We start from the raw sequence: 16,611 nt of genomic DNA on the forward strand, positions 1-16,611 counted from the left end.
GTTCCACTTTGGACAGAGAAACAATGTTTCTTCAACTTTTGCTGGTAAGGTGATTTTGCTTGCCGTTTTATATGCATGAGATAGACAGTATGGTAATCCACTGAGTGGTGGCTCACTTGGTATATAGTTTGGGTAGTCCCAGAAATGATGTGGTTTGGAGCCCCGCTATGGGCTCCTACCACTATCACCGCACCTTTGAGAAGAGTAATTGTTACTAGAAAAGTGTTGTAGAATACTGAGAAAAAATGACCCTTACGGGGTGAAAGCCTGAAAGGTGATGATTAGTTTCTTTAGAAAAAAATGATTCAATACAAAAAAAAATGGGGGTATGGTATGTGGCGAGTCTTCTTGCCAACTAGAATACGCCACGTCAGATTGATTTGGGCCTACGTGCAAAAATCTGACGTGACCTACAGTAATTGGCACAACATTACGAATTTACTGGTTTGACTGTAGACAGTTCAAACTTTGACGGCACTATCATTCATCAACTCAAAAAATTCTATCAACGTTTCCAAGAAAAACTGAAAATCCCTTTGTCCGTTGGTTGGTCCGGAGATAATTACCGGCTACAGTCGGTAATGCTATTGTCTGCCATTCCACTTTAAATCAGACCTTCTGGGTCATCGACCAGTTTCTAATCTGCTAACGCTCGAGATTGAACCAGACTACTGCTGCTGGAGATGAGCGGTATAAGCAACCTTGCAATCGGATTCATCGTCGTATTCGCCCTCTGCTTCGTTGCTTTGATATCCCTGATCCTTTACGTCATTTGGTATCGTCGAAGATTCCGACAACAAAACTCCACCGGCGAACCTGACTTCACCGGGGATCCTTTTGCCAGCCCTTCCAAGGAGCTGCTGTACTTCTTCTGCTGGAAGAACCAGTCTCGCATAGAGCCCACCGTATTTCCGACTTCTCGAGCCTCCGGCACGCGGGATGGACTGTCGGGACCCGTTGACCCGTTGAAATGGCACGGACTGTATGGGCCACCGAGGTTTTTGCTTCCAATCAAGGAAGATAAAGAAGACTTGGAGTCACAGAAACCATCGGCAGAACGGAAGCCGAAGAAGAGGATGCCCCGCCGTCTCGAGGCTACCAAAGACGGAGACGTGCAAAGGAGCGTCGAGGTGGAGAGAGATACACCATTTTCAACGCCCTGCACCTCGCCTCCTTATGTAACTCCTTGGCCTTCTCCGCCTCGTGAGGTGCAAAGGAGCGTCGAAGTCGAAGATGTGGCGGACCTACCGCAGTATCGTATCAGAGTTGACTTGGGTGTTCATGAGATGCAAAGGGAGTTGCCGGAGAATGACTTTTACGAGAAAACCACGGAGGCATCCGTATCTGATATTTAGCTAAGTATCTAAAGGAGTTTAACGTTCACGGCGGGGGAAGGTGGTCGCCGGTGATTGGGCTCCGAACGGTGAAGTCTGGTGGATGGTGGTCGTAGTTGTTGACTTGTCTATTTCTATACGTATTAAATATTTGATATATAACATATCTTAATTTCTTCTCTTTTTTATTGTTGGTTGTGGCTTTCTCTGTAACTTCTCTGTAACTAAAGCCTCAATACAAATATCATTGTAGCCCTTGGGGAGCATTATCTTCATATATATCTTGATTCCCTCACTCTGTTCTATTCTACCATAAGGGTGCAATCATCTGGGTAATTTTGAGTCGTTATCCATTTCTGTGATCTTGATGGGCTTGTGAGTTGTGGCTTCAAGACTGTAGGCTATACCCATTTGTTCAGTGGGTCCACTGCACAAATCAAACGCGTGAGATTTTAGGCCCAGAAGTCAAGTCTTGTATGCCTACGAAGATGTGGACAAGTTACTATCCATTCGTTTTCGGAAAACTATTTTTTACGTGCCTAAGCGTTATTCCAGATAAGTGAACTTATTTGGAAACACTTAACCGGGTAAGTGAAGTCAGAAGTAAGTTCAAAAGTTTATCAGATTTTTTTTTCTACTTACTTGATCTGATTCTCATTCATGAGAAACTTGCACAGGAAAATTGATATTTAGGATGTGAGATTAGTGCAGTTCATTACCCATATTCAAGATCTATAATATTATATAATATCACTGGTAAGTGGGCACGTACGTGGGAGGTTGTTTTGATAATGATTAAAGTATATAAAATTTAAAAAGAAAATGTAGAAAAAAATTTCAACACAAATGTAGATAAATCATTTTTTATTAATTAAAGTATTGAGTCCTTTAGGGAATGTTCTGTAATGTAAATGAGAAATTGGGCAATGTATTTTCATCCACATCACAGTGAATAAAAATGTGTGGACCAATCCACAACACCTCTATGGGCGTTTTATAAGGTATTATGCATTTCGGTCCACACTTTGTGTTTGACTCCATGCATCTCAATTACAACATTTAAAACAACCTATGCTATTAATCATTAAAAACAATATTTTATTTTTTAGTAATATACAATATAATAATAGTAAATTGCTAAGAATTTTAATAACTAATAAAATTAATAATATTAAATAACACATAATAATAATAAATGAGTAGTAACATTAATGATGTTTGGTAATATTAACAACAATATTAATAACATTTAATAATAAGTAATAATATCAATAACAATTAATATTAATAAAATTAATATTCAAAACTTAATAATTATAAAATAATATTAACATTAATTAATAATAATTAACAAAAATAATATTCAAAATTTAATAATTAATAAAATAGTAACTATAATAATTAATAAAATAAAATAATATTTGAAACTTAATATTTTTATTAATAAAATAATACACTCGGGTGGGGAAGCAAAAGCCAATCCCATCTGGGACAAGCACATCATAATTCCTATAAACTTAAAGAGTTGAGAATTAAGAATACATTATGATTTCTGAAGTAATTTATAGGTGAAACCCAGGAACCCGAAATCTACCAACATTAAGGTTAATAAATTCATCAAAGCTTTTCCTCCCCCCACAAATAGACCCAATCACCACAACATGAATTGACTTCAAAAGGCAAACTTGGAAAGACCTATGAGGCATCAACTACAGAGCACACCTGGGAAGCACCAGCTGCAAAGCACATCCTTTACCGAGCCTGGCATCACCCAGATTGCCCAGGCAACCAGACAATGAATGTACAAGTGGTCAATGGATTCATCCACTTGTCCCAAGAATAGAACACATCAGCACAACAATACACCATGTTCTGATACTTTTAGAGAGCTCATAGGCTAAGCACTTCAAAGGTCCAACCCTTAGAATATCCTATATCTTCTTGAACAAATAAAAGGTAATTTCTGGATTCATCTTCATTCCTATCCTACCCCCTCATAGCTCTCTCTTTTCTGGCACAATTTCCAGCCCTCAAGTTAATAAATGTTCAAGATTCACATGAAGAAGGTTAAGTAACTTTTAACAAATGATCAAACAATAACTCTTGTCTTCTTGACATCAACAAGAAAGATATTGAAGGAGGATGCTAGTACACCCTTGCTTAGCTTAGGTTGTGGTTTGCTACTACTCAACTAAAGTTTTAGTGGAGTGGAAAATCTTGAGCCAATGAAGGAATAAGATAGTGAGACAATTGACAATCTTAATCTTCTTATACATGTGAATTACGCACATGCTCTGATGCTAATGTGGTGTCCTGCAATTGAGAATGCAGGAATTTGTGAAAGACGCATTTTTATAGGATAACCAAACTCGGATATAGTGGATTATAGGCCTAACACCTTTGTTCATAATGGCAAATGCTTTCTATACTACTGCCATAGCCATTGGTAACGGAACCCACTTCCCTAATTTAGGTAGGAATAAGTCCCTCAATAAGTTTGCCCCAACTACAAAGGCAAAGAATCAATAACAGAGTTGTAAGCAATGTCGTGGTAGTGCAAAAAATCCTTTAATGCCAATAATTCCCATGTTTCGATAGATTAATGCATATGGGGATTTGAGCTCTTTATTAGGACTTCCCACATCGAAAGAAGGTAAAAGGACCAATCACACAGCCCGTGGCATTTCTAAGAGCCTGGCTCACGAACATTGAGCGAGGAGAAGTGACAGTGAGATGAGTGGACTTGAAGTCATGCATCAGATCAGAAGAGATGGAAACAATGGATTTAATCAGGCCACAACCAAGAAGCCCTGCTATCACACCAGAGTCTTTTCCAAGTAAGGTGGCAATTACAAAAAGGGCCACTTTTCCATAGTTGTGGGCCATGTTCATGTCAGTTAGACCAGCATCATAAGCATTGTACTAGCTTAGAGATGGATTAAAAATGTAAGCTACAACCACATAGTACCATTTTAAGTTGGGGAACATTAATGTGATCAAAATGATGGAGAATGTAGTATTATCCCATAAGTGCAACCGATAAAGGAAGTTACAACATATCAGAAACAATTCATGCAGTAAAGACAAATTTAAGGTGGTTACCCATAACTCTTTTATAAGACTTAACAATCTCATTGCAGGAGGATGGATTGTAGTCTCACTTGTAATCAGAAAATTTAGAAGTAGACGAAAAATTACCATACAATAAAACCAAGTCTGTTATAGCTCCACCAAAAGAAAAACCTCAAAATCATATTATAAATATATAACAATGAAATAGAGGAATGTGCCGTTTTGAGAAAAACTAATGCCAAAAGTCCAACAAAGATAACTACAAAATGGAACCCAGTCATCCAACCAATTCCAGGTTCTTTATAGCTCGATGGAGTATTGCAAATAAAAAAAGAGTGCCTAAAAATGGATATTTTGAAGGGGAAAAAAACTTTTCTCTATTCTGAATCTCTGATAAATTTACAAAAGATTAGAGCATCTCACCTCCTACAACAATACTATAACATGCAACTGCACAAATCTGGATTATGGTGTTCTCCTCCCACGTGGACGTGGATGAGACAATTCCAGCTTTCTGAAGCAATGTTGTCCACAACTGTATGAAAACAAAAGCAAAAAGGGCAATAGAGACATTGAGGTTAGGAATGGGGCCAATGCTGAGGTTAAGATTCATCACTATCACATTATAGATAACCTCGATCAGTAAGCTTGCAATAAGCCCGTGTATTGTAATCTGCTTAGTCCATGGCGAAATTCTCTTCCACTCCTCCGATGATTGTTCCTGTGGCTCTTCCAAGTCGTCTCTATGGATTTCTTTCTTCTCTTTCGATTCCTCCATATCCATGGCTCATAATTTTATAGTACAAGTTGTTTCGCACCACTTCTTCATTCAACAAGGAGCCCCATTTGAAATTACAATAACTTGGTTAGAGAAGTGGTAAAAAAAGAAATTTTTCATATAAATTTTGGAGCAATGTGCTCATGTGTAAGACCCTATGTACCTTAGGCCATGTTTGGTCCATTGCTCTTGGCCTCATTCTCTTAATTCTTGCTCATTATAAGTAAGAATGGGCAAGAATGAATAACATTAGAGTGTTTGGTTACAAAATTATTGCCAAGGGCCACATTCTTTTTAGAATGAAAAATCAGCCCCATAGCACAAAAATTGATTAGCATGCATCATTAAAAATAATCATGCCCCATCTTACTCATTTCACTCTTTAAGGAAACTCTACCTATAAAATTGTTGCCATATATGTTTACTTTTGCGAAAGTACTTTTACACTTTTACGAAAACACTTTTATATGAAAGCACTTTCACGAAAACACTTTTATGGATGTACTTTTACGAAAGTACTTTATAAAAGCACTTCACAAAAGTACTTTTATAAAATAAATTTTACGAAAATACTTCTACAAAAGTACTTTTACAAAACATCTATGCCAATTGGTAAACATTGACTATTGGAGACCTAGGCTAGTAGTTTGTGAATATCGACACAGATTTTTTTTTTTTTGGAGAATGAAAATGAACAACATAGGACACTTGTCAGTCTGAAAAGAATTCATTTTTAGAAAGAAAAGTGTTTGGTTCATAGCAATATTTTTTCTCATTTTGCCTATTTTTACCCATTCTTGTTCATTTTAGAATTTCATCTTAGGTAAGAATGAGAATGAATGGGAATTGAACCAAACATGGCCTTATTCTCCTCCTCCAGTCCTCTTGTTGCTGTTATTAATTCTTTAGTAGAGGAATTGCTAAGCAGTAGAAAAACAAACAAACAAAAATTGGTGTCCTTGATCAATTTACTGAAACTGAATCCCACCCGCATGGATGAGTTCGTGGGAGACGCAATTCGATATACAGTCCTAGTGAATTCATGGGAGACAAGGGGAAGTGGAAGAAGTTGGAGAGAGGGTGTTCTTTTCCTTTTCATCAAGTGGGGAAGTAGTAGATGAAACCGCTCGATTCTGTTACAGTGAGAGGGCTATGTTTCTCAAAGGAAGAAACTGCTCGATTGTGTTACAAGAAGAAACCACTGGATTCAGATAAATCCATAGCTTCTCAAGGAAGAAACTGTTCGTCAAGTGGGAGAGGGGGCTATGTTTCTAAGATTCTGTTACAGTGAGATTAAAGAACATTTATGCCCTCTATATGCTCACTGTATGGTTTGACAAAAGAGGTAGAAAAGGTCCACTGAAAATTCCAGAAAAAAAGATATATTCACTCTTTTATAGGTAGTATAGATTAAATATTTTTTGTCATTCTAGATAGATTAAATATAATAGAATGCTACGGCTATCCAAGATAAAACTTGTTCCGGAGATTGCTTTATGATTCCTAGGAAAAACAAAATAAAATCAAGAATAGATGAGAACTGGTTATTTCCCAAAATAATAGATACTAATAGATCATAGGCTTGAAAACAAAATAACCCTACAATATGAGCACAAACAATCATTGTTGACTCATGTGCACGTGTAATTTCATCTTTTTTTTTTTTTTTTTTTGCTTTTGATTGTACCATCATTAACTATAAATATTAATTTTTGGATGCATATCTGCCTGTGATACAAGCCATATGAGTGTTATGTGATGTTTACTAAGGGTGTAAGTTGGATGGTTGGACTAGGTTTTAGGTCAACCCAGATCCAACCATAAAATTTGAGTCTAAAGCCTGAGTCCAGCTTGAGTTTGAGGTCAACCCAAACTATCCAACCTGAGATCAGCCCACATTAAAACTTAATGCACTCGGGTTAGGCCCGGGCTCAGCCAGTCCAAGGTTAATCAATTAGCCAATATTAAAAATTAATATACATGTATATGTATATATGCATATATCTATGATTTATTAAAAAATCATGTATTTATGGATATATGCATGCAAATACATGCATAGAAGCATATAAATATATACATGCATAGAACCAATATATACATTGGTTCGTGCTACCTAAAGGCCTAGATCTAGCCGAAAAAATAAAAAATGCAGAGTTTTATGCTTGAGCCAAGTCCAAATACCAAAAATCTAAGCCAATTCTGTATAAAATTTCGGGTTAAATCAGTTCAGTTGGGCCCGCCCAAAGTTATAACGTTATATCGTTGATGTTTAAAGATGTTAATTATAATTAATTGTAGCGTTTTGATTGAGCTCATTGGGTTGGCCTTAAACTGGGCCAACCCGACCGGCAGTTAGGTGAAATTGTCAAAAACGAAGTCTTGAGTCTTGACTGTAGTGTATAGAATGAAAGATGAGAATAGGGGTGTCAACGGTATTCGAAAATTTGATTTTGAATTCAATATTCGACATAATTGAATCGAATTCGGATAATTCGAATATCTAATCAGTCGAATTCGAATATCCTATTCTTACCGGATAGTTAATCGGATTCGAATTTGGATATGACCTGATTCGATTCGATAAATATCTGAATTTGATCGGTTATTTAATTCTTATATATAATATATATAATAATTAAGTTATATAAATAATTTATATATTTACATACTTTATATCAATAACATATTCATTTTATATATTTATTAATTATCTAAAATAATTAATTAATCGAATTCGAATCGAATATTCGGATATTTAATCGGATTCGAATTCGGATATTAATTTTCAATATCTCAGATCAAATTTGGATATTGGATTTTATAATCGGATTCGAATTCGAATATTTACCGACCCGATTCGAATTCGATCCGTTTACACCCCTACCTGAATCTTACGGTGAAAATAGGGGAATTTGAGGCAGTGGAAATTTCTTAACGAAAGAGTGAGTAATTGATTGAAATTTAATTTTCCCGATCACCTCCTCTTCTCTGTATCAGTTTCGGCGGCGAGGTTGCAGAAACCATTAGCCGCATTACTTGTCGCCATGCCTACCGTTAGCGTCGGAAGGGACCGTCTCTTTGCTGCTTTAGGAAAAAATTACAGTAAGTTTTTAAGCTTCTGGTCGTCAGTCCTTTGATTCCAGTTAAAGGGTTTCGATTAGACTACTTACATTCTTAAATTTCAGCTCAAGAGGAGTTTGAAGAACTCTGTTTCGATTTCGGGATCGAGCTCGACGACGTTGTAAGCACTTTATAGTTTTACAGTTGTGTTTTTTTTTTTTTTTTTGTATTTGATTTTTTACAACAGTTTATCTCATTATTCTGCCTGTTCCAGACAACGGAAAAGGCCATTATCAGAAAAGAAAAGCATTTGGAAGAAGAGACCGAAGAAGACGAGGAAGTTATATACAAAATTGAAGTTCCAGCGAACAGGTATCCTCTGTCTCCATCTGTCTATAGGTTCTGTTGGAAGAATAACTGGGGTTAACTCTATTCTATGGAGGAAACCATTTGCTAAACTATTATTGTCTTGGATTTTGTTCCGCCTTTCCACTATATCAAGCGGCATAAAGCAAGCTCTCAAATCTCCTTTGCTCACTTAGAGCCTTTAATGGACCAAAATAGCCCAATTGGGTTTAGTTTTGCTGTTTTCAGTTTACAGGTGGTTTATGAGAATGATTGTTGGTTGGTAAAGAAAATTTGCGATGTTCCCTGAAAGTTAGAACATTGAGTGGGGAAGGGGAAAACAAAATAGGGGGTGTAAAAAATAATTTTCTTTCTCATTGATTTCTTCCTTGAACAGGTACGATTTGCTTTGTCTTGAAGGGCTCGTGCAAGCTCTTCGCATATTCATCGGGATTGATGAGATACCTAAATATACAGTGTCCAACATTCCAAGTGAATCCATGCTTAAGATGCATGTAAAACCAGAGGTATTGAGTTGGTAATCAAGTCTTCTACATGCATGCCTTTTCATGGTTTCCTGTCTTTAACATGTATTAATCTGCAGACATCTTTGATACGTCCCTTCATTGTTTGTGCGGTTTTAAGAGGTATAACCTTTGATGAAGTGAGATATAACAGTTTTATTGACCTTCAAGATAGGCTCCATCAGAATATATGCCGGTGAGGCTTTTAACCCTATGGTTTCACCATTTCAGTACACTATGTAAGTCTTCAATTGTGTGCCTCAAGTAAATTGTTCTTCACTTGACTTAATTAGGCTTAGCATATTTTTGTAAATGGACACACACATACAGCAGATACTTTTGCATATGTAATCAGTGAGTCATAAAAGTGCTGAAGTGTACAGGAGAACATATTCATGTATTATTAGGTTCATTATCTTAGTTTTTTAGTAGCTATTTTCTGCTTAATCATTATTATTTTTCTTAGTTGCATTAGGGGTTAGTTATCCTAATTACAATGGGAGCTAGTTTTTTTTTTTATTATTATAATTGGATTAGGTTTTATTCTAGCAAAGTCAATGGTAATGTCAGTATGTTAGACAGTTAGAGTTGTAGTATTAAGTTAAAGTAGGATTTCCCCGATTCTATTCCTAAGTTAACCGAGGTTGTGTTTATATAGACTTTTGAAGTTTGACTATGTTTTCTGCTGTAATCTGTTTTATAAAGGTTGCTTTCACAATAATATCTTGAAAATAAAAGCACAAAGAGATATGCCATGTGGTATATGCACATGATTTAAGAAGATTACATCTTGCAGAGATGTCACATGGCACACATGGTTATGCCATGTGGCATCTCTAGAAATACCCTCTTTGCACCTTACTGCACTTTGCAAAAAAGAAGGCTTCCAATGTAGGATCAAACTATCAAATCATAAAGTTAGAAATTCTGATTTCGTGCTTTGGGCTTCCAATGTGTGTTTGTTTTGAACAAAAATGCTTCAGAAGATAGCTGTTACCAAACTTTGAAGCACATATTTTGCTTCTCAAAGCCCAAAAACATGAAACAAAAGTCTATCCAAACATGGCTGAGATTTTCTTGAGTTTTTTTTTTGATAAGGTAAAAGTTTTTTCCTTTCTTATTTGAGTATTAAGAACCTGGCATGGGATTTATTTGAGTAAAAGTCTATCCAAATCCTAGTCCTAAGTTCACTAGGATTTAGCCTATTCAGTTAGTGTCCTTGTAATTTTTTTTTTCAGTTGATATTAGACAATGCTATTTGCCTAGAACCTGGCATGGGATTTATCCAATTCCGCTACACTATGTTCTTTACTTTGAATTAGCGGCTGGTTCGTGGAATAGAAAGACAGGAGAGAGAAATGCTGCTGGCAGAGTCTTTTTAGCTTGGTTGCAGCAGCAGAGAAAATAAAGAAAATAAATGGTAGAAGGAAGGAAGGAGAGAGGGGAAAGGAAAGAAAGAAAGCAACCAAGGGGATAGGCAGTGCTGCCAACTGATGTAACAGTGGAATAGAGAAAGGAAAGAAAGAGGGAAAAGAAAGAAAAAAAATGAGGATGGAAGAAGGAAGAAGGAAGAAGAACGAGAACAAGAAATTAAAAGAGAGTGAAACAGAAAGAGTTGGTGGGAGAAGAGAGAGGAACAAAGAAAGAGGAAAGGAGATTGGGTGAAACGACTACAAATAATGTTGTTCTATTGCTGAAACAGAATTGGGGAAGAAGGAGAAGGGAGAAAGAAAGAAAGGAGAAGCAAACCAAAAAGAAACTGAGAGAGAGAGAGAGAGGCGGTGACTGTTGTAAGGTTCAGATGCAGATTGGAGAGAAGAGAGAAAGAAGAAGAAGAAGGAGAATAGGAAGAAAGAGGAGCAGGAGGAGAAAGAGAAGACAGAGAAGGAGAGACATGGTGGACCTTTGTTCAGTTGGTGGAAAGAGACAAAGATTAAAGATTGAGCTGCAGCTGCTTTGGTTTAATGGTGGAGATGGGCAGGGACGTGGGACAGAACCTTAGCTTTGATACCAAACTGATGCTGTACCGCCACCTGTTACAAGAAAGGAGGAAGACAAGGGGAAGAAGAGAAGGAAGAGAGAAGACAAGTCAGAGAAGAGAACTTGAAAACTTTATATTTCTCAAAACATAACATAATACAGCCCTAACATAATGTGAATTTATAAGAAACCTAGAAATTGAAATTACAATTAAATCCCTACCAAAATGAAAATTATACTTAAATCCCTACCAAATATGAAAATTACAAATAAACCCCCTACTAAGAAGAATTTTATAATTAAACCCAAATTTTACATTAATCAAGGCAAACTCTAAACTAATGCCGTCTATGCCTAAAATTAGTACGAATTCTATGTGGCACTTCGGTCTCAAAGAGATATCCATCATTCCTTCCAGTGCAGGAGGCAGAACTCTTTGAGTGATTCTTCCTTTGCAAATCTTCTAGGGATTTGGAAGGGAGAGAAAGATATTGGAAATGCTGCTTTTCAAAAATTTGCTGTTATTGGCTGGGTGCTAGAATACTGGAAAATCTGCTTGAAGGATTTGAAGCATTGATTGATTTTAATATTCATAGTGATTTTGTTGAGATTTAGATGGCTCTTTTAATCTCTTTTTATACTCTAGACTAGTTTTTGCTATCTTTGGTATTCTTTGTAGATTTTCTATTTCATCCACTGAAAAAATCTGTAACACAAAAATGTGTGCTAATACTGGAAAATCTGCTTGAAGGATTTGAAGCATTGATTGATATTAATATTCATAGTGATTTTGTTGAGATTTAGATGGCTCTTTTAATCTCTTTTTATACTCTAGACTAGTTTTTGCTATCTTTGGTATTCTTTGTAGATTTTCTATTTCATCCACTGAAAAAATCTGTGACACAAAAATGTGAAAAAATCTTTTCCATCTTTTTGTACATATTGGATGCTTTGCTGGGGTTACTTATCAGTACCATTAATTGTTCATAATTGCTTTATTTTTGTCACCTGTGTGACTTGTATTGATAGAGTTTGAATATTTTCGTTGTTGTTGTTGTCATATGATTGTTCAAATGGAAATGCTATTTCTAAATTTTGTTTTAGGCGGAGAACCCTGGTTGCTATTGGAACTCATGATTTGGATACAATACAAGCTCCCTTTACATATGAGGTAAGCTATCCACTAATAGCACCTCTCCATCTTTATGTGGTTTTGTGGTAAAGCTTATTTTCATTGTGTTTTTTGGTACATTCATTGATGATATGAGTCATACTACATTCAATAGCATTGTAGCAAAGAATTTGCTCTTTTTGCTTAGGATAGTTGTTTTTACCTTGTTCTAGGTATTGACTCTTTATGCTTCAATAACAATCAATTCCAGATGATTTGAGCTTGTCTATTTTTTTTTTCTTTGATACATAAGTTCATTATAAGACATTAAATAGCATTTTAGCATTGAAGAATTTGCACTTTTGCCTAGGGTAGTGGCTTTTACCTTGTTCTGGATATTGACTCCTTACGCTTCAGCAACAATTAATTCCAGACCACTTGAGATGGATTTACTTTTCTGTTTGACTATTTGTGTCAAATAGTCAAATGGATTTGGATTAAATCTGATCTGATTTGAGTCTAACACATAGGATTTTGGATCAGAGTCGGATCAGATTTGGATATAACTGGGTCTGACCCTAATCTGACCCAATTACATCCCTAAATATGCTGGTGACTTTCCTTCCTGGGTTCCACATTCAGGGGCGGAGCCAGGGAATTTTTATGAGGGGGCCAAAACTTAAAGTGGATTGGGGGGGGGGATTTACATGGGAGAATGTATTACAAGTGGGGATTTCTGGACCATAGTGGGGGGGAGGGGGGATTTACATGTTCAGTCTTTCCAGGAGGCTGGCTAATGGCCCTCCCCTTACCCTATATTTGTTCCCTTATTGTAAGGAATTCCAATACAACTGTGCCCTATTCATCCCTTGTCTAGCCAAAGCATTGACCAACCCATTTGCTGATCTGTTGGTCCAAGAAAAATCTGCTTCCAATTTTGTTGCAATAGCTCTCATCTCTGTTAAGTCGTTCCAATACTGCCAGGGCCCTTGCTTGTTTTATTGCAGCCTCTCAATTACAACCTTTGAATCCCCCTCTATGACAATTAAATGTTTTTCCTTACATATCCTGAATTCATAGTTGTGGAAAAAAGAGAATTTTTGTGGGCTTTGAAAATATTGAATGGCGCTCAAGCATTATAAGCAGGGTGGAGTTGCGATAGGGAAAGGGCTGGGGGTGGATTTGCCAACTATTAGTGCACTGAATATTCAAAAGCAAATTGATGTGCTTTTTTGCAAGTTAGTTACCAAAGAATATTTTGCAAATTCTTAAGTTATACTTTGTATCTCTTTTGTATTTTGTTTAACTATTTTGCAAATATATGTACATTCAATTTGACTTCAAACTTGATACTTACAGAACTCCTGAAATTCTTGAACTGAAAACTTGAAACAATTACATAATCACTCAATTTTTTGCTTCTTTTGATGCCAAATTTTTTGATGGATAACCATCAAGAATTTTATTGATTTGTAAGAAAAGAACAACGTTACAGAAATTTGAAGCAGAATTGTGCCTAGCACCCCTTTTAATACGCTAGCCCTTGCTACCTAACCCTTGTATTTTCGTTGGATTTCTTTTGTGGCACTTAATCTTGTATATCGCATTTCTATTCTAAGTTGGTTGGGTGTTTCCACAAACATGTATTGACTACCTCACCTTCTGGATTTCCGCTTACATTGTTCCATCACATTTTATCTATTACAGGCGTTGCCCCCTTATGAAATAAACTTTGTGCCATTGAAACAGGTAACTTTTTACTTTCAGATTTCTAGTACATAACTATTATCTGTTGACAGAAATATTTTGCTATTGTTACCTTCTCTTGTCCTTCCAACATTTCTTTCCTGGTTATGACTTTCTGTGTTTAAGAAATTTGATCTTCATCTGTGTAGGTGTTTTTTATTATCCACATCTTCTGACATTCAATGTTACCCCTTGCATTGGTCATACTGCTACATGTTTAAATCACTGCTATCACCCTTATGTTGCCCAGATTTTTCAAGGATACTGTATATACAATATGTATATGAGATTTACTCTGAAATTGGTTGTATCTGCCATGGGCTTGCAATAGATTTTAAAGTCTCCTGATCACATAGACTACCACCAAAACTGTCCTCCAAGACTCATTGTTTGGAATTCCAAAAGGCAAGTAGCGGCTTATATGCAGTGTTGCACAGACACGGGCGCAGGAATTGGAATCTGATGCATGTCCATGAGTCTGATTTAGCAAGATGAGAAAACATTGACTCCTGGATACTCCAATGGAAAAGTATATGCTATTAAAGTAGTTAATATTTTTTGAATTCTAACATTATATACCTGCAAAAAATGTTCTCTTGTTACTAAGTAACATTTGATATGCAAAATGACATTCATGATTCATCTTGTACATTAACGGTTGGTTATGTCAAATAAGCTAGGAGATAAAAAGGGAAATGTTACATAGAAGTGTTCTCAAGACTCAAGAGTCTGTGGAGTTGGATTCTGATGTGCGTCTGATGTGGATACGTTATCCATTTATAAGAGTCAGTGCAACACTGCTTATGTCTTCTAGACTCCTGTCTTAAGAAGCCCTTGGGTTAGTCTTCTTCAGCACGATCCTTGAATAACCTCGATTTTTGAGTTCTGGTTTAGATTTCTTGAAGGAAGATTGGGTTAGTCTACTCAACAAGCATCTCCGCTTGCTTAGTTGGGCTCTTTATTTATTTCATCACTTTTAGTTTTTACTACTTATGATGTGCTGACTGCTGAGGTTTCTATGCATCACTAACTTCTCCTATACTCACTATTTGTAGAATATTCTTTTTATCTTGCCTATCCTACCAAATTACATCTTGACGTGTTTGTTTCCCCATTCCATAACTGTGAAAATCATATATAAAAAAATGGTATACACCATTGATACATCTTGCATTGCATACAACACTATCGTGCCTAGCACCCCATACAATTTTTTTTTGGTAATAAAATAAAATTTATTAAAAGGAAGAAGAAAGATGCGAGAAAGGTGACTAGAAGTCACCTAAAAGAAGAAGAAAGCAATCCCAATCTCAAAGAAGCAACCCAACAATAACCCAACAGCAAAAGCCATTAGCAGAACACACTGACAAACCAAAGACAATCAAAAATCAAAAGCACCAAACTTCAATGAGCCCCCATGCTAAGTGATCCTCAATTACTTCACATCACCAGCAGGAAAAAACTGAACTCCAAATAGACCTCCTTTCAAGCTAGCAAAGACTTGAAATTTGAATTGACCAATGATAACTCTGATTTCTGAACTATTTAGCTGCATTAGAATTGTTCTCAAGGACCTTCTGATCATTATATCTAGCACCCCATACAAATTGTCGTCTCTTTCAATCCAATGAAAACTCTCTTATCTCTCCCAAAGAAAAACAGATTACAACACAGCCCAAAATAAATGATCTCTGGAAAGGAGTTGGCGTCTCTTTTAATCCATTGTAATCTAACTTCCATTCCAGGTGTCACCCGCTTAAATTTGCTTTTCTCATTAACATAATTCCACCATCCCACTACACCCTTTTGCAGCCAGCTTATGCTAATTTTAAGTCGTCTTCAATAATCATCTTCTGGACATTCAACTCCTTGGCCCTTGTAACACCTTTCATTACAGCCAAGATTTCTGCCCTCAATGAGTCACCAACACCAATTGGACCTGAAAAAAGGCAAGGATTCTTCCTCCATCAGTCCTGAAAATTCCTCAAATGCCTGAAGGACTAGGATTTCCTTCACTACTACCATCAAATTCAGCTTTATGAAACCTTCAGCCAGTGGGGACCAAGAGCACCTTATAACAACAGCATGAGGAGCTGAGTATGCCACTTGCTTCCACTTCCTATGTAGGTCATTAGTAGAGATGTCCTAAGAAAGGGGCAAGGATTTGATCCAATGTACCACTCTGATGGCCTTAACTTCAATTAAGGCTTCTCTGCTTCTATCCTTCTTTGAGAAGAGTCTCAAGTTTCTTACTTCCTAAATTTTCCAGCAAACTACAACTCTTGTGCACCTCCATAAGACACTTCCCTGTTTCTTCGGCCAATTGCAAAAAGTAGAAGCAAACAAGCTTTGTAAATTTGGTGTGTGTGTGTGTGGGGGGGGTCCACCTACACCCAAACAAAGAGAAAAACCAATCCCATATAAAAGAAGCAAACGGGCAAGAGATTAATAAGTGATAGAAAGACTCACCATTTAACTTTGCAAAGATAACACTGGTGAGGGGATAAGCACCAGTTTCCTCCTTTTCTCTGAATTAAATCACAGGTGTTAATTCTTTCCAAAAAAGGCTTCTTAGCAAAAACCTCTAACTCTAGTAGGAATTGGTTTACTCCAAACCTCTTTGATAGGAAAAGGCCTACCTTGACTGTCACGATATTG

At 36.5% G+C, this 16,611-nt stretch overlaps 2 protein-coding genes and 2 pseudogenes across 3 annotated transcripts in view; 2 read left to right on the plus strand and 2 right to left on the minus strand.

The window, feature by feature from the left end:
• The first annotated feature begins 683 nt into the window (after positions 1-683).
• Positions 684-1,355, plus strand: LOC104591344 (uncharacterized). Its single transcript, XM_010250141.1, has one exon. The coding sequence runs from the start codon at positions 684-686 to the stop codon at positions 1,353-1,355; it is 672 nt and encodes a 223-aa protein (XP_010248443.1).
• Positions 1,356-3,757: 2,402 nt separating this feature from the next.
• Positions 3,758-4,469, minus strand: LOC104591345 (metal-nicotianamine transporter YSL3 pseudogene; annotated as a pseudogene).
• A 59-nt stretch (positions 4,470-4,528) lies between these two features.
• Positions 4,529-5,190, minus strand: LOC148790619 (metal-nicotianamine transporter YSL3 pseudogene; annotated as a pseudogene).
• A 2,901-nt stretch (positions 5,191-8,091) lies between these two features.
• Positions 8,092-16,611, plus strand: part of LOC104589973 (phenylalanine--tRNA ligase beta subunit, cytoplasmic-like) — a 43,181-nt gene continuing 34,661 nt past the window's right edge. Inside the window, exons 1-7 of one of the 2 annotated variants that reach the window (XM_010248465.3) lie at positions 8,092-8,289; positions 8,373-8,428; positions 8,522-8,619; positions 8,990-9,119; positions 9,197-9,312; positions 12,201-12,267; positions 13,915-13,956. In XM_010248465.3, the coding sequence (XP_010246767.1) occupies positions 8,232-8,289; positions 8,373-8,428; positions 8,522-8,619; positions 8,990-9,119; positions 9,197-9,312; positions 12,201-12,267; positions 13,915-13,956 (567 nt within the window). In that variant the 5' untranslated portion in view covers positions 8,092-8,231. The remainder of the gene's footprint in view (positions 8,290-8,372; positions 8,429-8,521; positions 8,620-8,989; positions 9,120-9,196; positions 9,313-12,200; positions 12,268-13,914; positions 13,957-16,611) is intronic. The other variant, XM_010248472.3, reaches the window with a different exon arrangement.

The sequence above is a fragment of the Nelumbo nucifera genome, chromosome 6 (assembly GCF_055504915.1).
Source record: "Nelumbo nucifera cultivar China Antique chromosome 6, China Antique-T2T, whole genome shotgun sequence".
NCBI classification, from domain to species: Eukaryota; Viridiplantae; Streptophyta; class Magnoliopsida; order Proteales; family Nelumbonaceae; genus Nelumbo; species Nelumbo nucifera.